Source organism: Falco naumanni, chromosome 3 (genome assembly GCF_017639655.2).
Source record: "Falco naumanni isolate bFalNau1 chromosome 3, bFalNau1.pat, whole genome shotgun sequence".
NCBI classification, from domain to species: domain Eukaryota; kingdom Metazoa; phylum Chordata; class Aves; order Falconiformes; family Falconidae; genus Falco; species Falco naumanni.
Window position 1 is genome coordinate 61,437,434 of NC_054056.1, and position 23,864 is coordinate 61,461,297.

General features: G+C 37.1%; 1 protein-coding gene across 12 annotated transcripts in view; it reads right to left on the bottom strand.

Annotated features, from left to right (window-relative positions):
• The window catches only part of PTPRM (protein tyrosine phosphatase receptor type M), a 479,902-nt gene that overhangs the window by 218,158 nt on the left and 237,880 nt on the right, over positions 1–23,864 (bottom strand). For all 12 annotated transcript variants that reach the window (XM_040587165.1, XM_040587163.1, XM_040587160.1 and 9 more), the window contains one exon: positions 1,447–1,755. In XM_040587165.1, the coding sequence (XP_040443099.1) occupies positions 1,447–1,755 (309 nt within the window). The remainder of the gene's footprint in view (positions 1–1,446; positions 1,756–23,864) is intronic.

The following is a 23,864-nucleotide window of genomic DNA, read 5'->3' on the forward strand; positions in this document are numbered from 1 at the left end:
TGGTATACTAAAAAGTTAATTTTTTTGCCCAAGGTATTCTCTCAACCACTGATGCTAGTTTTTAATAGGTCTTGGAATAATATAAAGTCCAAGAGGGCCTGGAAAAAAAAAAAGTTATGTACAATTTTAGAGGAAATACATAAATGTCCCAGATAACTGTAAGGTCTTTAGCTTTGTTATCCTACAACTGAACCGAATCAAAATTAGAGGATGACAGCAAAATTAATTATAATTAAACAATTTTTTGTTTGCTATGCTTTGTTAAATCTTTTGCATTAACTATACATTGCTAAATTGTTCATTTTATTCTCTCATATATTTTGATTAGAAATTAGCACTACACAAAACCAATACAGCTTATATTGAATGATTTAATAGGTTTAAACAACAGACGTAAGTATTTATTGCAAGAAGAACTCTTTATTGCTGAAGTTTTTTTCTAGAAATCTTTCCAACATGTTTGCAGAAAATCTGTCATTGATCTGGAGGAAAATACAAAGCCATTCCTGTTCAGATTGCAGATATTAAAAATGGGAGGAGGACAGGTATATAATCTAAAGCAATACCAGTCATTTGATAAGGTTTCTTTAAACGGTATGCAGTTTAAAATAGCTAAAAGCAAGGTCAAAAAACCTAAGGGACACTTGTAGAGGTGTATTAAGGGGCTATACATCAGCACAGAGTGTTCTGGAAAGGTAAAACTGAGTCCTGGTGCATGACCAATTCAACAAGGGAGTCCCATTTTGATACCATTGCTAACAGAGCTCCAGCAAATGCTCTACATGTATAATCACTATAATATCACAGAGGACTTAGGAGGATGGTATAACCTTTTCATGCAATATTGTTAGAGCATTACAAAAATGTGGTGGCCAGTTCTGCTGTCCATGCTTCAAAAAAGACACTCACAATTTAGCTATTGCTCAAAATTAAAAAATAACATCTGAAAACCCCATGTTAGCTGAAAATTACTAAATGGAAGGGAATATCTATGTATTTCAATGTCTATATATAGAATATATTGTCTGAATAAGCAACTAAGAGCATCCCACACTTGGAAAGCCAAGTAGAGAAATAAAAACTGCAAACCAAGAACAAATACTTAATGTTGAGCCTATCATTCAACAGAAAAGCTTACATGAGGATACTGTGGACAATCACCTGAAATTTCCTCAAAAATAATACTAGAACTTTTAAGAGGCAACACATAGTTCAAACACAAGCTGAGTTTAAAGAAGAAATGATTAAATGATGTGTGATGTTATACGTTACGTAAAGGATCATTACAACACTTTTAATGGACCCTTTACTGCCTTAAAATTGGTGAAGCTGGTGGAAAAAGCTGTTACAGATTTTAGTGAAAGCAGAACATGCACTTATACAGAAAAGTGTATTAACTATCAGGTAGCATGCACATACAATGTATATGTAAATACAAAAACTTACCATCTTCATCAGTTTGTACGACCAGTTCTTGGCTTTCTTTTCGTCCTTCGGGATTCATTAGTACTAATTTGATGCTGACATTTGTGTATGGTGATAGATTAGTAATTGTGTGCTGGGGATGTGAACTTTCTGTATCCCAGCTTACTTCTTCTCTCACTTGCTCTTGTCCTCCAGCCTGGTAACGGTAATGGACTGTAAGGTTGTATCGATGGCAACGTGTGACATTATATCCAAAAGGTTCCCAGCAGATAGTGATTTGTCTAGATTTGATCTCCACAACCTCTAGCTTCCGTGGCCCACGCATTGGATCTGCAAAATTACCAACATAATTCTGGTATGATTATTTATTCATATTATAACAGTAAGTAAAATGAGTAAAAAGAACTTACACAGTTCTATAAATATTGCATATAAGCAGAAACAGAAATTCAATGCTTTATACCTAATAGTGCAAATAACAATAAAAGTATAGGTCTCTGAAAAATCAGGAAGAAAACCCAGTAAGAACAGAGAAGTGTCTCTCATGAAAAACGAAGAGCAAACAAAATACAAGAAAGTTTTTATGCTTAAACTCAAAGTGCACAATACAAGTTAAATGCTTACTTTTTTACCTATCTATTGCTTGCAAAAAATAAGTATGTTCTTTTTTTTTTAACAAATTTACTTGTGTTAACACCTTTGAAGCAAAAACTCTCACAAAACAAGTATCTACAAAGAAAAGGTAATTTTAGAGAAAACTTGCAAATACATGGTGATTTTCTCCAAGGACTGTCTGTAGAAAAAAATCCAAAACAAAACATGTTAGGTCACTCTTCAGCTATTTCTTATTCATTTGTTTTTAAGCTAGATTGAATGCAATTACTCAATATCTATTTGGCCAGGGCATTAAGCTAATATTCCAATTCCTTTCAAATAGTCCATAGGGTTCTTTTCCCATAAACATTGGTTGTTAATAGCTTCTTTCTTGGTTTATGGGTTTTTTTTAACACATCTAAAATAAACAGTGAAAATACCTCAGTTCATAGCAGTGGTTTAGCAAAGAATCAGAAGAAACAGACAGGAAACACATCAGCTGAGATCCTACTGCATCTATGCTTTCCTAGAGATCTCCCAGTTGATAAACAGAAATAAATCACATCTAACAAAATCATACCCAAGGACTTAGGGCTATCTATATAAAAGAACCAAAGATCATGGTTGATGAAGTTAAATTTTCTCCAGTCCTACTGGTCCCAGCAATTGAGATAGAAAAGTGAACTCAAACTTTCACCATACTACAGCAAACTCACTGAGTTGACACCAACCCCACCCCCATTTTCAAAACACTGTCATTAATACAGCTATTATACATATTTAGCTATAATCTGGGGTTTTTCATATTGGAGCCCTCAACAAGATTAAAGACAATGTCTGGTTTTATCCACTGCTTCACTAGTTAAATACTTAGAAGACTTATAATGAGCTAGAAACCTCTTATACGTAAACAAATTAATATGCATCTTCCCTCTTTTATGTTTATTAATCAACATGTCTTCACTAAGAATGTTCTAAACAATTTACACAGGATTTCATCTTTTTACTTTTTAATAAAATCCCTGCATGCTTGAAATATTTCTTCAAAGATGTTATTCATCTGAATTCCTTGAAGAAAAGGTGTTAGGAAATCGCTTATTCTCTCTAACATCTACAAAGCAAGGTATTTTTTTTCCTTCTCAAATCCTCCAGCTTTTTTTTTTTTTTTTTTTTTTCATTTATTGTCACTAGCCAACAGTGTTGATCACCAAGATAGAATAGTTGCCAGTTGATGACAAAATTGCAAAGCAAACCAGATTCAATAACAGATCTAATCCTGGTATCCTTTCTAGTGACTAGACTGACTGGTAAAAATGTCCTTACCAAGGATAAATCACTATAGATCCATTTACTTGCTTCCAACACTCACATATCCCAGCTAAGAATCCTGGTGTTCGGTATGTTTGAGATATTTTCTATTGCTACAACAATTAATGAAAAGCAAACCTCAAAGACCTACAAGTCCTAAGAGTTTAATGTCTTCCTTAAGCATTTACTTCTGCATAATTCAGACATAAATTTTATTAAAAAAAAAGTGTTTTCATTTATTTTGGTTTCATGTCAGCTTCTAAGCATTTCTTCATTTAAGTGAGACTGAATAGCAAAGGGGATTTGGTGGGTATTGCATAACTGTAATTCTATCTGAATGGGCTAAATAGGACTAGAAAATCAACAAAATTGGGGTGACCCTGACATACAACATTAAGCCGATGAACAAAGCTCCTAGGTGCAGGAATATGGAACAGTCTGTTTAGTTCTGTAGTAGGCAAATCAGAAAATTCACAGGGGAGCTGAGAAATCATTTTATTAGAGACATAAAACTAATTCCTAGCATTTTAAAACTGAAATTGTGGGGCTGTGCAAAAAGAAATGGATCAAAACCCATCCAAGATTTCTTCCCAGGAGTAAGATTATCTTATGTCACATTAACTTAATAGAAAGTAAAAGTTAGCCCTCTAGGTAAATCCTTAAGTCATTGCTATGAGAATGACAGATACATTTTCACTTCTAACAAAACAGACAAGGGAAAAAAGATAGTAGATTGTAAAAGAAGGAGGAAATATAGCTTTTGTTGATATTCACAGGATAAAGCTCATCAGACAAGGCAAACATCCTGGTTGCATTAGTTCCTGACTTAATTCTGTATATCTATAGTATCAGACAGCTATGCAGCTCATATCTGGTTTTCTCACAGTTCATTCAGAGATTATGCCACTGATAGGGCCCTAGTAACCCCTTCAGGAGGTAAGTGTAGTGTGTCAACCAGTCAAAGACAGCACTTAGTGGAATGAAAGGGAGAGGCAGGATATAAAGAAACCCTGAGACACAGCAGAGAAAAACATATAAAGAAAAATAAAGCAAGACATTATATGATGCACCAGGTGGGAAAACTTCTGGTTTATGGGGAATGTCCACTGAGAAAGTAAGGTTGAATATTCCAAAGACATTTGTCCATGAAAGATCCTCTGAAGATCCTACAGGCCTCTACTACAAAGAATTTACCCACTCTGTGTCTTCAATCTCACTTTTAAATTCTCAAAATGCGCATGGTTAGTGGAATAAATGATGCTTTATTATTTCTTTCATCAAATAAACCTAGTTCCTGAAGAACTACTACTTTATTTGCTTTATTTTATTTTTCTTTCCAATACCATACTGGTTTCACTTAGCAGACAGACATGACTTCATTACAGACCTCAGGATGTCAGTTCTCGTCTGCTCTATACATTTGAGTTCTCAGTCATAATAGATGTATATGCTCCAAGTACATGACAATTTTTGTTTAAGATCAGTTAATTCACACAGTAAGCAGGAAAGAGATGAAGGGAAACATGTTTTCTTTTAACCAGAAAAAAAGGCTAAGGTAACAATGGATTATTTGGATCAATAAGCCATGTGGCTGAAAAATAGGCATTAAAAATAGCAGTTGTTGCAACAAAAGACAGAAAAAGAAGTTTTCATTTGATCAAGTTAGCACTGAGCTTCTCTAGAGGTATCGTTGTATTCCCCAGGGGAAATACTTGATGTGATATGGTTCTGAGAGCACAGTACATTGCTTCCAATACACTGGAAAGTACACGCTCTTCGTCATGAAGGACGCAGAATACTTCAGGAAAGAAAACTGTTAAGCAACACAAAAAGAATGACAGCTAATGACTATGATTTAAAAGGTAAAGCTGAATTAATTACCACAGCATGATGACTTAATTTAGTTGATTTTATTTTCTGCAGGATCTTTTTATCACTTTCCCATGGTGGGTTCCCAGCTTTAAGTGAAACAGTAAGCATTCTGTAGAGATGCTGCTGTTGTGCTCATGAGACTTGCACTAACTATTCCTGTGGCACTTGGAGGCTGTCATTCTAGCAGTGGTCTGCTGTTGTTACCTTGCATCAGGTAAGGTAAGTGATTGCTATATAGAGAAGTGTCATTTCACAGTGGTAATCGCAACTGAAATCACATTTTTTAGATTAAAAGATAAATAAGGAGATTCATACCAATCATAAGATATGCAACATATACACCTCATCCCACAGCAGCTATTTGCTGAATCTTTGTTTCTCTCTTAAGTGGTAAAGGCCCACCCACAGGGGGGTGATAGAGCCAGACCACTTGCTCTGCAGCTCTCTAAATAAACTGAGCCTCTGTTGTTCAGTATTCCCACTTTTTTCTTATGCCTCACTGGTACAAATCATGAGGCAAATGGGGGAAGTAAGGCCTACAAATTCATAAGAAAAGAGGTTTTCCTCCCAAAGGAGCACACTGCCTGTCAAGCCTGAAGCTTAGCCAGGTAGCTCTTACTAACTCCCCTGCTGGCGCCTGCAGCATTTTTCATACTGCTCTCCTTCTGCCAGCTTCAGCAAGGTATCGAGCAGTGAAGTCTGCAGTCGCAGTTCTGACCTGAGGGACCAGCAAGCCTGGTTCTAGCCCTTGGCACTTTAGCATCCCATTTAACTGGTGATCTTGGCTCCTTCTCTGCTCTGCTCTGTTTTCCTGAGAATATGGAGCAGACACTGACAGACAGGATCAATTTCCATTGCAGCTGCAATTCACAGCTCATTTCTCTGGAACTTCACACTTTTACCTCTTACCACAAGTACAATGCTTTTTCAGAAACTCAATTTCAAAATCACAGAGACATTTAGGTATATTTTTAGCATCCTGTCATTGATCATCAAAATTTGGGTTTAGAATGAAATCTCAGACTGGAACTTTTGTCTTTTCGCCACAGACCACACAGACCTACTGAAATAAGAGATGAAGAAACGAATAAATTTTCTACCACTGCGTGATACTCCAGTAGCTGCAGACATCTGGCATGTGTTACATACTATTTGAAGACATCTGAACAATAGAGATGAAGAATTTACTTCTTGTCTAGGTAAAACATTAGTGTGGTTTAGCTCTGTGACAACTCTTGTGATTTAAATTCCAGATTGGACTCCATTATCCTTCCACAGGAAGTAAAAGATGAACAGAATAAAAAAATACACAAATGTATGATGAAAACTGAATTATTTGAGATTTAAGATATTACCCAGTAGAGCTCTTTTAAACACAAGTTAATGATATTTAAATGTACAAACCTTGTCACAGATTGCCTAAGCAGTCTTGTTCAAATTACTTAACATCTTTTCACATCCATTTGCTCTGAGTAAAGTGGGAGTCATTGTACCCTAGCATCAGTATCATGGGTATTGCATATAATTTCATGAACACCTACAAGGAACTTGCATATTACAGTGGTGGAGACCATAAGCATACATACACTTTACACTTGATTCCACATGTTAAATCAGGGCTACACCTGATTCAGCAGACAATTCAAGACACATGCTTTGTTTCAAATGAGACTACTTGTGTTTTAAGTCAAACACATGCTCTAAGAGTTCACCAGCACTGGTAAAAATGATTAGGCTGTCAGTGCACTTTACTGAATCAGAAGTACCTTCCAGGGAAGAACAAAACAGAACAGCTGAGGAAGTGACATGGAAAGTTCACTTTTCCCTGCAGAAAAACTATAAACATTAAAAACTTTTTAAAAATTAACAATGCAGATCACAATTTTTACTTTATGCACACCATATTCCATCCATGTTTCTCCTTACTTGGTAAAACCCCACCTGCAGAGGTTACGAAGCCAGACTTCTTGGCTTACTCTACAGCTCTCCAGATAAACAGATACTCTGCTTCTCCTCAGTAGTCTAGATAAGGTGTTGTGCCTCAGGGGCACAGATCATGAGGTAATGAAATACTGTTTCATCTATAGGGAAACAGACTACCTGCCTCGTAAGCCAGCTGCTATCAAGGTAACAATATTTGGTTTGTTTTTATCTCAAGATTTGTATACATCTATAGTCCATAACAAACAAGAAAGTAGGTAAAATATTTCATTTGTTTGGCTTGTCCTTATTTGATTTGATTTGATTTGATTTGATTTGATTTGATTTGACAACCAATCTATACATGACTGCAAACAATTTGAGGTTGTTTGCAGACTTGGTCAGACAGTTTTGCAGAAGATCACATTCAACTGTGATGGAGTGATTTTTATACTGTAATTATTCTTCATCTGAGTTCTTCAACAACAGATTGAAGTTCAAAAAGAGCTCTTCTTTGCTGAAAATGACACATGATTTATCAGATTTGGTAACAGTTCAGGGTTTTACAAATTCCAATTTACCAAAAACTGCAGAGTGCACTGAGGAAAGAAACAATGGGCAAGATTTTGGGTGGTGTAATTTCACAACTTTTAAACACATTTTTAATTCAGTCAATAGAAACACATTGGTTTTACACAGCTGCATCTCAAATCCAAAGGAGCAGTCAAATTTGTTAATATAAAGAACTATTTTATAGTTAGGATTAGAGGAAGAAAAGTGGTGCTTTACCCCCATGATTTTTCGTACTGTCCATTATTTGGGTTATAAGAGAAAGGAATCGAACAAAGAGAAGGCAAACAAAGAAACAAAGGGACATATGAGTCCCTTTGTAAAATCAAAATCCTAATATGATGTTGATGATATCATTGTCCTGCTGAGTCCAATAATTTTAAAGTGAAACCAAAGACTAAGCTACCAGTGTGCACAAATCTGTCAAAGATCCAGAAACAACCCTTGGAGTAAAGAGGGGCACATTAGAGGCTGGTCATCTTACTTAACTAAGAACACAGCATGTTGTGGCAGCAAGCAAAAATGTTAAAAGCAGCAAAGAACAACTGCAAATCTGTAAAAAACTTGAAACACTGGTTTCATCTGGGAGATCTCTACTTCCTGTCATGGAGCAGCCATGGAAATTGATAGCAACAGTTACAGAGATTATTCGAGTAAAAGTAAATGACCACAGGAGATACCCAGCCCCAGCATCCCCTGGAAAGATTTCAAGTTACGGTATTTAAAATTCTTACCAATCTTTCACTATTACTTGCTAACAGCATTTCCAAAGGAGCATGTCCCTCATCCTACAAAAATAGATGCCTCTCACAGAAAAACAGCACTTCTATCAGTCTTCTAAACATACTCCCTGACACTTTAAAAAACGTTGGGATGTAAGCCCTGCAGAGCTTCAGCGCTAATGAGAGAAAGAACTATGAGACAGCAAAACTGAAGTGATAGTCACCTGCAATCCAAAAGAGGAAGGAATAATCAGTTATATATATATATATGTATAATATGCTGAAAACTAGACTATGCCCATTTTTCTTTGACCACATTCTGGGAAAAAAAGAGCTTATTTTTAATTATCTTATTTTAATTATCTTAATTTGTCTTCCAGAGTCAAAATGCCAGTGAAGGAAGATGAACACAGGGGTGTATGTACCCTAAAGTTATCAGCATGCTAACATTGAGCACTAGCCTTCAGGAATCCCTTCTGCACCCTTCCAAGTAATTTCAGACTTGAGAGCATTGAGAGGCAGGAATGTTTCCTGCATATGTTTCCCCCAGCACCTCTGCTAACATTGATCAGCATCCACAGTGTCACAACAGAGAGAAGGTGTCAACAGGACAAGACTTAAGTATAAAACCCCACATCTTAGGACAATCCCACCACAGGTAGTTTTCTGTCTGTGGACTAAACCATTTCCCAGCATCTGAGAACTGTAAGATTCTCACTTACAGCGTGTGCTCAATACTCAGACTTTTTCCTGTCAGAGATGCCAGCAGTCTACCGGGCAAAAGAGTAAAGCTACCATCTCCCAAACTATCCTGCTGTCAGGAAGATTATAGATGCGAGCATTGTTCTTCAGTGCAAAACCAGATGCCTCCATGGACTTTGTTTTATCATATACTTTGGAAGTATTGTGTAGTTAAATCTTATGTATCTGTATGGTATGACAAATCACTTCTCCTAGTTTATATAAAAGAAACTGAAGCTCAAAAGAAATTAATTATCTGCTGAAGGTTACAAAGCCGCAGACAAAGCTGTGGAATCCTAAGTCTAATTTTCAACCCACTAGAACATACCACTCAACAGGTTTTTCTGTATTTTGTGGCCAGAACTGGTTTGTTACAAAACATGGGAGCTCAGAAAACAGTAAAATACATACCCACAGCTCACAGCAATAAAGTGAGCAGGCCAAGTTCTTAGAATGAGGCAGCTTGAATCCTTGCTCACTTCAGAAATTCAAATGTGAGATAGTGGTCTGCTTTTTCCAGGAAGGATCATAAGTACTTGTATCAGCTTATCACTAGAATTCTTTTTGTGGTATTTCTAGCTGAAACACAAGCTAAAAATATAGGAATTCTTGGGAGAGAACCATGATATTCGGCCAGTTATAGAAGATTAATTGAAAGCACATCCTAACAAGCAACGAAGGCATCAGCTCACCACTTGCAAAAAGTAAGCGTAGATGTTGCTTGAAACTAGACGAGGCATTGGATTTAAGCTTTTAGTAATGTATTATTACAAGCACTGGATACAGAAACATGGATGAGTGATATAATCCTGCATGAGACAGTTTCCTTAACTTTTTGATCTCTTATTCTAAAATTCATGGCTACAGATATGCCATGAGGCCTATGGCTTCAAGCTGACATTCACTGCTGCAAAATATATTAGTCTAATTATCAATAACACCCTTTTAAAGTTAGCGGTATTTTTTAAGTGTTAGTTTCTATGCAATGTTTTCTTTCATGGGAGAGATGATATATGAACTTTTCACTTTATTGTAAAATTTAAATCTGAACCAATGCAAATTGAATCTAATATTTCTTTATGCTGTCATTTTATAGGTATATTCTGAATGGTGAGTCATTTAAATTCTAATACATTTAAATAAAAATGAAAGAAAAACATCATTTGATGTATTTTTGTCAAATTACCTACATTACATGATTACACCTCCACAATCAAAATCAGATTTTAAGTATGAATGATACAAACAAGATTACATTCCAAATCTGCAACAGAGATTTTAGTTGCTTGTTTAAAATGACATACCTAGCTATTCAGTAATCACTTTATAATAACCCCTTTCATTTCTAAATCTACTTAGCCATCAGCCAGTAGTGAGGAAAATGCTGGCAGTGGTTTTTACAACTACATATTAGTTTTACATTTCATGACAAGCTAATTCTAGAGAGTTCGAAAGACAGACAAGCATGTGTTCTTAAGGTTTTCTTTCTTTTGCATGAAGGAAGCACACATCTTACTGAGAAACAAAAAATAAAGAGTGCAGACATATACTTTTCACTTCACACATATGGCAGTGACAATTTATCCCAACTTCACCCCAGGAACCTCTGTGAATATGTAAATCAACAAGAAATAAAAGTTTGTGACAAATACCTCTCAGCAGATTTACTAAAGTAAGATGGCAAATCAAGTGACTGCTTCTGGCAGATGCTAACTTTGTTAGATCTACCTTTGGTCGATACTTGGATCAGAATGATCTTTGAGGAAAATTAAAGTCAAATGACCTATGTTGCATATATTGCCCCTCTCAAATTAATCTATCACAGCCATTCAACCCTTTTTCTGAGTTGATCACATGACTGGTTTACAGTGTCATTATTGTCCTCTCCTATATCACATGTCCATCATATGTTAACAAAGCAGATGTCATTATCTCCTGATCTGACACAGAGATGCATTTAACCAGACATGTACCTCCACACCTGCAGCACCTTTCAGAAGCAGGCACAGGTCGCAGACTTCTAGACCAATTTACAAAGCAGCCCAGATGCTGCTTATATTTGAGAAACGACAGCCAAGACAAAGGAAGCTGAGGGCCTGAGGAATTGTTCTTGTGGCCACCTGACGTACCTCCTTCACACAGTTACCACACAAGAGTATTGTCTTCACTGAACATGAAACTATCTGGTGATACAGGGTCAATACAGAAATTTTCAGATACGCTAGGAGATGGTGCAGGTGGCTGGCTCATAATTATCTATTCATGAGAACAACAGACATAATTTAACTATGTACCATGAACACGGGAAATGGCATTAACACAACATAATCTCTCCCGCTCAGTGGTCAAAAAACAGGAACCCAGGAGAACAGTATAAACATTTAGAAGTCCTGGTGTGAGGGAAAAATATTTTTTCTAGTTAATTTTCCTGGAAATGGCTGAAATACATCTATGATATTGTAGTATGGCAAACCGTTCTCTTTATACACTAATTCAGTACATGCATTTTTGGACAGTAAGTGCCCCAATCACCTTCTAATTGTGAGTAGTATTAATGGCAAAGCATGCCCTGTTTGCTTTGTTGTGTGACACATTAGCATGTTTGAATTCATTACATTTTATGGTACAGCTGCTTGAGTTGTGCCTTAAATCAACTGGAGAAAAGATAAACCATTGTGTAAATGAGCAAAGGTTCCAGCTGCTCAGTACCTGCCATGAAAGTCAGAGCCCACAGACTGTTTAATATGTTGCACAAAACAATAAATGGGCAATGTTGCTTCATAGATCAGTCAGAACAAGATGTAGCATTGTGTTCTGGTTATCACTGTGGCCTATTGCTACTGACAAATCACATTAACTCAGAGCTGTTACATACAGTGGCGTTAGCTAAACTGGGAATTGAAAACAGGCCTTTATTGAACATTAGATGACAGGACAACATGGTCATATAAATCTATGTAAAAGAGAAAATGCCACCAATCAATGTTACTTGTCTAAAAAGAATATTTACCATTCTTTCTAATATGACATGTGCAATCAACCTTAACCAAATGATACAGAGCGAGATCAGTTTTGACAAATAACGCTCAAATGCATAAACCTGATACATATATCAGATTCTTTGTAACAACCGGTAAAAAAACCCTTTAAATCTACATACGTGTCAAAAGGGAACAGAATATTCTGTCTTCCTACTACACTATTATGTGTTAACTACTATTAACATGTAAGTACAACATCAAATGAGAGGTAAAGTACTTTAAAGTTGAGGAGATCATTTGTTTAATTTGTGACAAGATCCTTTTCCCAAAAGAACCTCCTATGTAATTTCCAGTCAGTCTGGATACAGCCTATAACTTTCCTTAGGTCAGGCCCATCCTCAGAGCTTTTCCAGGAGGTTCACACAAGCCTGAGGAGCTAATAGCTGCTGAGTAAATGAAGACACTTTTTCATCTACCAATCTAAACTACCATCTTTGTCTTTGTATACTGTCAATAACTAAAAAATTGAGCCTCAGTATCAGTTGCAACATTGAACTCTGATTCTTTTCTCAACCTAGCAAAAACATGAACAGTACTTTGCTCAGACTTTATGCTATCTGTGTAACTCATCAAGTTTGGGATGTTCTAATTTAGAATTATATAAGAAGTTGTATAAATGATATAGGTAATGTCATTTTTTGGTTTTCTGTCTATTGGGCCACCTTGTATGAAAATAATTTCTTTCTGGTTATCTTTCCCATTCATTAACTATATAAAATGTCTTTATACATTCAAGTACTTGAAAATTACCCATATTATGAGTATACACCGTTGTCTTTGTTGTATATATTCAGCCTTTTTTTTTCCTGCTATATCACAATATCTAGAAAATTTCTTTAAGAACTCCTCAAGATTGCTCACTTTCTGGCAGATTTCTTTGAATTTCCCTGTGACTACTGAAGAAGTTACTTGCCACCAGTGTTCTCTGCTATACCATTCCATGTAAAAAACAAACATAAGAAAATATGCTTGCTGATGAAGGGAATTTATACAGTTACACTGCACTATGAAATACAGAGGAAACCAACCCACCCTGTCTTCTGACACATTTGTAATAAGGAGAGAAACTTCCACTGGAGAAGGAAGGATAAGAGCCAGGAAAAAGGAGTGTAGTGGATGGTAAAGGCTTCAAAGTTAATTATTTTTCTCCAAAATATTTAACAGATTCCTAAGATTCCCACAAAAACGCATATACCTAGGACTGTGATGTCTGCCTCAGATATAGAAATATATCTGACCCTACTGGCAAAAAGAACAGACAAAGGAATACAAGTACAGAATAAAGAAGAAAATATGAAAAGAAACATGCTTTTGTGCAATGTGTATCACAGATTAGTTAATCCTGTGTTGTGTATTTCCTTTAAACCATGCTTTATTTCCAGACATGGTCTTGAGTCTGTATTGTTTATTTCCTTTCTCTAATCACAGATTAATCATTTATCAGGACTACATTTCCCTTCATTACCTGCAGCATCCCCTGCTTTAATCGCTACAGGTCACTTTGCATTTGGTTATGTAGTTTTGCTTCCTTCCCCTCTTCTAAATTTGGTCCTGTCAAATGGATTAAAGATTGTGTGCATTTATGCCAGAACCATAACTGACATGGAAGAACACAAAGCAGCCATCAAATATTCAGGAAAGGGGAGGTTATGGGAGGTTGCTAAAGCACCTGTCTTCCTGAGTAAAGGAGAGGAGCCAGGACAAGATTACAGTTTCACCAGTCAAAGACAGGCAGTTGCTTTCCTGTTGGGACATAAGCCAGCTCTGCAGGTCACTCAGGAGCCCTGCATCACAGTTTCACCACACAGCTCAAGGAAAACACAGGAAAGGTGACTGGTAAAAGTCCACCAGAGATAAGCTGGTGTAAAAAATTGTGGATCTTCATATGACAGGAATTAAACAAATCTAAAAACTGTCTAATTCTATCACCAGTGACTCAGGATTCAAAGTTCAATAAGCATTGTTTTTGCCAACCAAAATAAACTAATGGAAAATAATTACTACTCTGAAAAAAAGTCATACACAAAGTAATAGAAATGCAAGTGCTATAAGTCACTATATGTTACTCTAATTTGAATTTATAAATTGCTGACATCTGTTACAAATCATGCAGGTTTTTTCCAGGCACAGAAGTTTCTCATCACAGGCCTTCCCCTGTCCCTGCCGCAAATACGAAAGCAAAAATTCAGGATAAAAAGTTACATAGAGTTTGTGGAGTTCTCAGACTTTCATCTTTAAGGGTGCTTTTCCTAATAAAACTGGGAAGAGAGTAGAAAGGAAGAAAACCCAAAGGCATAAAAAACAACACAACAGCTCAAAATCAGAAGCTCACAGAGCTTTTGGTCGTAGAATAGCTACAGAGATGTTCCTCTTTAAAAATGAAAATAAAGTTTTAAACCAGTTTCATTTTAGAAAAAAGAAAGTATTCAGAAAGAAATAAACCACACATTTTAAGTACCAAAATTTGCATTTGCGCAATAGGAAATGTAAGCTCTTATTTGTAACTCAGAATTGAACCAAATGAGAAGGCAACAGCAGAAGGGCTGCTACTGCTTTTGCATTTGTGAAATGGTTTAGGGTAACCTGTTATAATCTTCAATTATGATGATGCTTATTTTTCTGTCAGTAATCTATCTGCACATAAAAATGGATTGCTGTATTTCATATACATATGCATCTGAAATGTAGAAATATTCATATAATGTATAACGAACAAGTTAGAAGTTTCTTGAGAACTGAGCCTCTGCTTCGTGCTTATGTAGCATTATGTGCTTATGTAAGCCTGCCAGTAGCACAACTGCATTTTAAACTATATTATATTTGTAGGAACAAATAATTTCATTGATTTGTAAAGAGGATTGAGATATTCAGAACTCCATTTCCAATAGTTAATCTGAAAAAACAGAATGTAGCCATTAATAAGATACTATAAACATTAACTGCTCTTGTACTAGATGGTGCAAACGTTCCCATGAGGTCTTCCTGACTGGATCACAAAGGTCAACTGTAGAAACAAATCGGGAAAAAAACTGACAGAAAGACAATACAACAGAGACTTGAAGTCAACATAAACTCATTTGCTTGCTTTCCCCATCCAGCCCATCAACTGAGGTCTCTGTGGATCAGTATTATTCACACAGGTGACAGGGCTTAGTGGAAAGATCCCTGTACTGGGGAATTTGAAACCTCGGCTCAATTTCTGGCTTAGGCACTTATCACTGGAAGATTGTAAAAATCCCACTCAACACCTCAGATTTGAAGAAATAAATCCTCTGTAAAACATTTTGATATTTATATAATCATAGGATTGGTTAGGTTGGAAAAGATCTTTAAGATCATTAAGTACAACCGTTAACCCAGGACAGCCAAATCCATCACTAAACCATGTCCCTAAGTACTGCATCTATATGTCTTAAATAACTCCAGGGATAATGAGTCCACCACTTCCCTGGGCAGCCTGTTCTAATGCTTGACAACCCTTCCCATGAAGAATTTTTTCCTAATATCCAATCTAAACCTCCCCTGGCACAAGTCAAGGCCATTTCTTCTTGTCCTATGGCTTGCTACTTGGGAGAAGAGACTGACCCCCACCTGGCTACAGCCTCCTTTCAGGTAGCTGTAGAGAGTGATAAGGTCCCCCTTGTACCTCCTTTTCTCCAGGCTAAACAACCGCAGTTCCCTCAGCTGCTCCTCATAAGACTTGTGCTCCAGACCCTTCACCAGCTCCGTTAGTGTTACATTGGAAGAAGATATTATTACTTTTTTAGCATGCTCTGGAAGTTGAAAGAAAAGCAACATGAAAGTCAGCCTGTCTAGCTATTCCATTGCTGAGGACACTCATAAAATCGCCTTGAAGCTAAAATATGGTAGACTGCTTCCTCAATACATGACTTCAGAAAGGGCTTAATACAAGACAAACAGGTGAGTTAGGATGGTCCACTGGGGTGCAGGTGCCCTGGCGCTGGCGGGGGGCTGTGGGGTGGCCCCTGTGAGAAGCAGCCAGGGCTGCCCCATGCCAGGCACAGGCGGTGCCAGCCGGCTCCCACCGACCCGCCCCAGGGCACGGCTCTGAGAAGCCAGAATTTTGTTGTTTCAATTTGTCTTTGTTCCTCACTGCCCAAATCTATCTCAACTGGCAATACATCAAATTAATTTTCACCAAGTTGAGTCTATTTTGCCTGTGATGGTAATCGATAAGCAATCTCCCTCCCTTTAACCTGACCCATGAGCTTTTCCATCTCATTTTGTCCTCCTGTTCCGTCGAGGAGGGGGAGTAAGGGAGAACTGGGCAGTCGTCTGGCAGCCAGAGCCAGCTGAGGCCAACCCACCGCAGATGCGTTTGGTATTTTGAATATTTAGGTTGTATCCCAGTACAAGAGAGTGCTCCCTGAATAAAGAATACAGTATCAGGAAAGAGCTTGGTAAATAGCAGACTAAAATAGAAATGAAATTTTGCACTACACAATTTGTTTTTGTTTGTTTAATTGTTGATGAATTCACAGGGTGTTAGGTATTGGAGCAGAAAGTGATCATTTTAAATTCTATCAGCACTAGCAGCATGTAACCATGGTAATTAAAAAATATTATTTTTTAAAATGACAGAAGACTACTCAAGACATATGAAAAGGAAGTATCCAAGAAAGAGTATCTTTCTTCTGATAACTACATTTCTGTAAGTCTGCAAAATTATTAGAGACACAGATATTTTTTACTTCTGCTGAAGAGTTAGTTAGATATGCTACAGAATAAGGATTTTAATTAAGAATTAAATTAAACAGGGAGTTTGCATGGACAGAACTTTCAAGAAGCCTTAAAGCACGTTACTGTAAGACCTCTGAGAGAATATTTTGACCAGGATTTTCCTACTCCTTATTTATATAGAGAGTTCGCTACCTTAATGCATATTTACAAATATTCCAATATAGAAGTAGTTCCCAGCTGGAAAAAAAAAACCACCACCGAACCCATAAAAAATGAAGCCTTTTAAGAGTTAAAGCAAAAGGTGCTCAAATGACAGCTCAGAAGCATTTAAGTCCACTTCAGCCCTTTCACTGAACACTGCATCAAATACTGCCATTAGGAATATAAGTGAACAGAGGTTGGAGGGACTTGTCCTTCATGATGCAGTCAGTTTGTAATGGCAGAAGAAAAAAATTAGTAGGCAAGAGCATGGAACCATTTAAGTTGTAATGTATATGATAACATTTAGTGGGGTGCAAAGGTATTATTGATTTAACTTCACTCATCTGAGGTTTCTTCTAACACTGGCTTGTGCCAATAGCAAAAAAGATACTGTTCTCAGATGCGTTAGTTGATCAGTTTGGCTACATGACTATCCCTGGAGAAAATCTGCTTTAAATTATGAGCTAAATTGAGAGAAGACAAATCCTTCTACAAGCCCAAGAGTAGTTGTTTTCTCTCTGAATTCATGAGTGAATTCAGCTACTGCATAGCACAGGTGGCTGTCATGGCAAATCTTCTGTAGCCCAACACACTGAGGAAAGATTTGGAAGTTCAGAAGACACACATCCTTTGCCCTCTCCAGTATGCTGCAGCACAGCAATTCCCCACAGAGTCCGACGGTGCACAGGACCCCTGCAGTGGCTTTCTGCTTGCAGCAATGGGGCCTTAAAAGCTCCCAGCCTTACCTGAAGCCCACTAGTGAAAGCAGGCTAGGAAGGGCAAGTTTTGCCTTAATAGAACAGGAATGTGGATGAAATACTACTGTAGGTGAAAGATGCCAGACAAGTCTCACATGCTGTCAAGTTTTCCATCAAATATGAAATTGTCACCAGAAGTCAAAATATGACACTGTTACTAATGCCAGGAGATTGGGGTATACAATGTTAACCTCCTATCATATTCAGGGATCTGCTCATGTTTCCTGTTTAGGGTTGTGTTTGAAAATGCAAATGTCCCAGGAGAGATGGTCACCACTGGACTATCCTGTACTCCTGGCTATGTGCTCAACATCATGATTAACATGAAGTCCCATGCTTTGGAGGAATCCCAAGAATTTCCATCCTTGATGTCTTGTTTCCTGAGTGGCAGGTATAGTAAAAGCTGCTGGCTCACACAAACAGGAAAATGCACTTTTGGTTTTCTTCATTTCTCCCCATTGCCCGCAGCAAAATGCAGCAAGAAGTGGAGAGAGGAACAAAGGCTCCAGCTATGCTCAACTGCCTCCAGGAGGTTCGGGGGACCCACCACAGACAGACACTTAATGGGATAATAAGGGAGCTCAAGGATGCTGGAAACCTTTGGTTATTCCTACAGTGGTGCAGAGATGCTTAGTGAAAGCTTCAAGTAAAGCAGACTGTCTGCTAAAAAGCAGAAGTGTCAAATGTCTCCTCAGAAAGCCTCTTCTCGGTACCAGTTGATAGTTTAATTTAGGAGATCTAAGGCATATGAAAAAAACAGCTGAATAAAGACAAAGGCTGTTTATTTAAATTAGCCTTTGGCTTAGAATGTCACCTGTCACGAGGGAAGCACTATATGTCAATGCTATAGGTGAAAGACCAAAACAGGTAGTGTTTATGTGTGCACTGCAATGCCACATTACATATTTTAAGAGGGCTTTAAAGAGACAAACAAAAATCTTAAAAAGCTGAAATTATTATTATGGAGTTTCTGCCTTCTAGCAGAAGTAAGTCTAAAGCATGGTTCTGGCCTCTATTTTCACAAGTTTATGTCAAAGCACCTATACAAATTTTCTCTAGATAAATTTGCAGTAACAAGTTTAAAAACACATGGAAGAAGTTAGTTATAAATGGCAGAACAAACCCTAGGAGGTTTCTGGCAGCTTCATAAAGATTAATCACAATCCATATATAAAAGTACTCCCCATGAATTCACGTAAAATAAGGCAATAATTTCATCTGCAGTTTCCAATGTCATGAACAAATTACTCAAGATTCAGTCCTGTTGTTTATGATGTTGCTAGAATCTCTTGATAAAAGTAAAGCCTAATGTTCATAACTAGACACATTATTCTTTACAGTATGTTCAGCAGACCATAGGATTATCTACATGATTGTATGTTGTTGAAACAATTTTCTTTCAGTACAACTGAAAAGCTATTTAAAACTACAATAAATAAATCCATTTGCTTCAGCTAAATTTTCAACTAATTTTAAATTTTTAAAATAGAAATAGTTACCCTGATTTTAGTGTAGAGCTCTCTCTTAAATCACGAGGGAAACATGGACAACAAAAAGAATATAGTAACACTATGGAGACAAAAGAAATAGGTGCATGAAGGCTGTCCTATATATAAATGAAAATACTTTATTCTTGCCTGAGGCACTGTCTGGAATGTCCTGGAAGAAAATTCCTAGTAGCTGGTTTGAGCTTTCTCCATTTCAAGAGCATCTGAAACATTCTGAAGGCAATCTACCAAAACCACTGACTAATACAGAGCTCCCTGTGTAACATCCAGTAATAATTACAAAGATCACTGTACATACAAAAATGTGATTATGAAAACATAATCAACAGTCAGCAAATGCCAGAGAGTATCACAGACATCACTGAAAAAACAGAGTTCCTTTAGTTACAAAAATTAAAGAATTTTATTGTTTCTCAGTAAAGCTACAGAAGTGTACAAACAATGCAGGTAGCAATCTGAGTGCTCTTGGGGTTATCTTGTGTGTGCCTTTAGTATTACATTTAGACATAGGTATAGCTGTTTGTCTTACCAGGAGAGAAACGTAGCAGTGATCTGCAGATCTCACATTCCTGTGTAAATATATTTTCATATGTATTTAAGTCTGGCAGTCTATATGGCAACACTAATGATAGCTGTTTCAATTTAAAATACGTCTGTATGTTCAAAATTTAAGAAAGGCAATGTTAGTACATTATTTTTTTTGTCTTGAACTCTATTGTTAAGTAATATTAAAAAAATCCATATTTAAAATATTAATATCATTGGTTACTTGAAAACAGACAAAATAGTGCATAAATAGCTTGCTCTTTAGTTGAAATAGAACTAGATCATTATAGAAGTTATGGAAAGACAGTAAAGAAAAATCACACACTGCATGAAGATGCAAACTGAAGAAGAGCAAAGAGGGAGTACTATCAGACCTTAGGTTAGCACAGCAAAACTTTTTGTTAAAAGCACAATTTCACAACATACAGGATTTGAGTTCTTGACTCCCATCACGTTTACAGCTATGATCTTGTATGAGATGTTTGTTGATAAGCATGTGTGGTGAAAAAAACTGGGATATTCATGTGACAGCTGATCTTCAGAGCTGCCCTAAGCCACTGCAGACTGCAGATCACAGTCAGCTTGGCGGGTCCAGGCACGACTGCTCAGAATAGCTGCAGTGGCAGGAAGAGACATTCCCAAACGCTGGGGAGGAAAGGGCAGCTGACATTACACTGAACACTTACAAGTGAGCATCCCTGCTATTAAGCAGAATTTAAATAGTAAAGACAAGGCTTAAGCTTAAAGAATAGAAGCTGCTGGCCAGAAACCAGAGGAAAAAAAAGAAAAGTTTTCTATATAGAAGGACCGTTTAAAAGGAGAAGAGAAAGGCAAAGAAAAAGAAGCTTTAATTACCAACTTTATTTAGCAATAATTCCAATCAGGTAAGTATGTGGGGAGCTCAAACCATACACTTGCTATGCTGTGAACAATCATTGCTATTCACTTTGAGTTTGTTTCTATAAATTAAGAATTTTTTCATTAATGTGGAAATAGGAAACTTAACTTTTATAATATCTGAGGTTGAAGAAGAGCAGAAATCTTTCATATAAATCAAACATTTATGGCTTGAGGCATATGGCAAAATAAACCTGGTAATTCTTAATGTTTCCTTTCCTTTTGCAAGCATCTCTACTTTCTAAAATGTGGGGTTTTTCACTTGCATCCAAAATAAAAACAACTTAATCAGATGGCAAATGGCTCACCTTGTGACCACAGGCTAATATCTCAATCTTGTATTATAGTAAAAAATGGCCTATTGTAAAAAACACTTTGTCATTTTGGATCAGGCAACCTGATACCTAATGTACACATCCAGGGGCAGAATTTGGCCACAGGAGTGCAGAAGAAATAAATCTATCCTTTCGACAAAAGACAAATTACAATGTTAAAAAGCTAAGCCAAGCATGTTGCCTACGGTATCTGCAAAGTACTTGCAAACTGTTCAACTAATAGTTGTAAAGTAAGAGGACAAAGGACTACAGGCCCTTGTATCTAGTAGTACAGCAGACTTGAGGCTCTTGAATCTTCAAAAAAGCAGTATATTTTAAATATTTTTCAATTAATTTCTCCTTTTTGTTAAGCATATATTTTAACGTAATGGTTTTCCCTTACTGTACATGATGTCTCTTTAATCTTTCATACCAATTTCTAGCATGATTAAACACAGCATCCACTTCCATTAAATATTTGATGATTACTTAGCTCTCACAAGGTGAAAAGTTTCTATTGTAGGTTTTGGACGTTTTGTAAAATCCTAGAAGTACACCAAGAAGTGTTTGTGCCTTTAAACTTTGCTTAGATATACATTGTGATATAGAACAGCTAGTCTGCATTATATCTGAGAAAAACTTTCATTCAGAATAATGCCTGCACGTTTTATATGTGGTGACCAAAGACCTAAGTATACAGCTTTGTTTTCATCCATTCATTTCAATGTCTTCAGGTGTCATACAACTTGTCTACGCTATTAAGCATCAATGGTTTATTTTATTAACAAAAATTATGAAGGTGCTGCCTATCAAATGAAAGCATTTACTATAGTGGCTATCTCTAGGAATAGTGAGAAGCCTCCATAAAGCCACCTTCCCTTTATTTAACAAATAATGTTGGCAGTCAGTTTAGTTTCTAAACTCAATCTGGAGAAATCTCTTCCTAGGAAAACATTCTCTCAAGTCCTCACAAGGTTTGTTGACTTTGCCTCTTTGACAACATAGCCTGGCAAATCTGTGACTCCTAGCAAATGAATTCGTAGTAGGTTTGGTGCTAATGATATCCCTGTCTTATATATGCTCCCATGTAATGTTTTGATAAGTTCTTCAGGAAACCACTATAACTGTATGGTCTGGAACGGGTGCAGCACACACCTCAAAAGTCCATATGACTAGGTTGTTGTGACTGCCAAGCAATGAGGCTGTCCTACCAGACTGATGACAAATTTAGTCTGGCAATGTGTCATGACATTTTCCTACAGCAATTCAATTTCTGTGAATAAGCGAGTTTTGCTTGGTCATCTTCCTGCAAGGTAGAAGACTGGCAGCTTCCTTGACCAAAGAGGAGCGCATTTGTTCAGCTCTTAACATCCACTCTGAGATGAAATATCAGATCTACATTTAACCACTGGGGAAAAGATTTACTTTATGTGAATCATGCAGCTTCCACATGTGATAAAAGACAAGACATTAAGTTTACACATCACCCTACTGGAAAATGAAAACAACAATGAAGAAAGAATGTCAAAGCCTGGGATTTCATTATGAATGTCAAGGTTCTCCAAGGAGTCTAAGACCCTACTTGGAGTACGAAAGGACATTATCACCACTTGAAGCTAATGCTGTAAAGCCACAATAACTGAATGCAGTATTCATTCCCTACGTGCAATCTTTGCTTTGCAGGCATACAGATATATCAGGAGAATACATGGATTTCTCTTTCTAGAAGGCATGGAAATATGAGCATATTCCCTCATTTCAGTTAACTGTAAAGTTTCCCATCGCAGATTGCTGACTAGCTAGTGATACTTAGAAATGTGAGGTGAGAATTGCTTAAAAGCCTCATTGCTTTGTTTTCAGATGTCTAAGGTACTGTTATAGATTACCGTGAATTGGGTACCTAATTGGACGTCTGTACCAAAGGTATCGCAGCTTTAGCAAAAGTTCCTCATTTATTAGCAGCTCTGATGAGGAAAGCAGGCAATAGTTTCAGGTTCCTTTAAAAGACAGGCATACCATTAACTGCTGGTCCCATGGCAGTTCTTTTTCTCAGGTGACACGTGGAGTCTCAGGGAGAGAGCAGCTCTGCACGTATTTCATGTCTGTCTTTGCTTTTGCCAGAAGAATTGTGCTAAAATATCCAGACTGTGGTTTAGTCACTATAAAGGTATAATTAGAATTAAAGGTCAAGTATGTCTGCTGCAAAGCCCTGCGAGTGTACAGATGTGTCAGTTGTAAGCTGGGAGCATGCGATTGACATCCTCTAACTATTCATTGAGAATCAGCATGACATCATACTGTTGGTATTTCCCACAATTTGCAGGTGAAAGTCTTAGCAGCTGCTGATGCATTTGGTGATACTAGGAGCTGGTAGTGCTGGAGTTGCTCCGGTACCTTCTGTTATCACAAGAGGAGAAAGGAAGTGAGACTTGTCAAGTGACGCAAAGGTAGCTCCAAATATGAGCAACTCCTAGTATAATATGAGCAGCTGATCTAAAACGACCAATGTTAGTTGGTGCCAGACTTGGAACTCTGCACCACTAGAGCTGCAAAGCCCTACAGAGTTTGGAGAAACCCTTTTCCAAAATGATGCCATTACTTCTGTATTAGCATAGCTATAAACAGCATTTTTCATCAGCTACTTTGCTTTCAGCACATTACCTAAGGTGTTACCTATGCTTAGGAAGTATAACTAATAGCAAAGACAGGTTCTATTCAGCCTCTTCCTTTCTGTTAAAATGTCTCC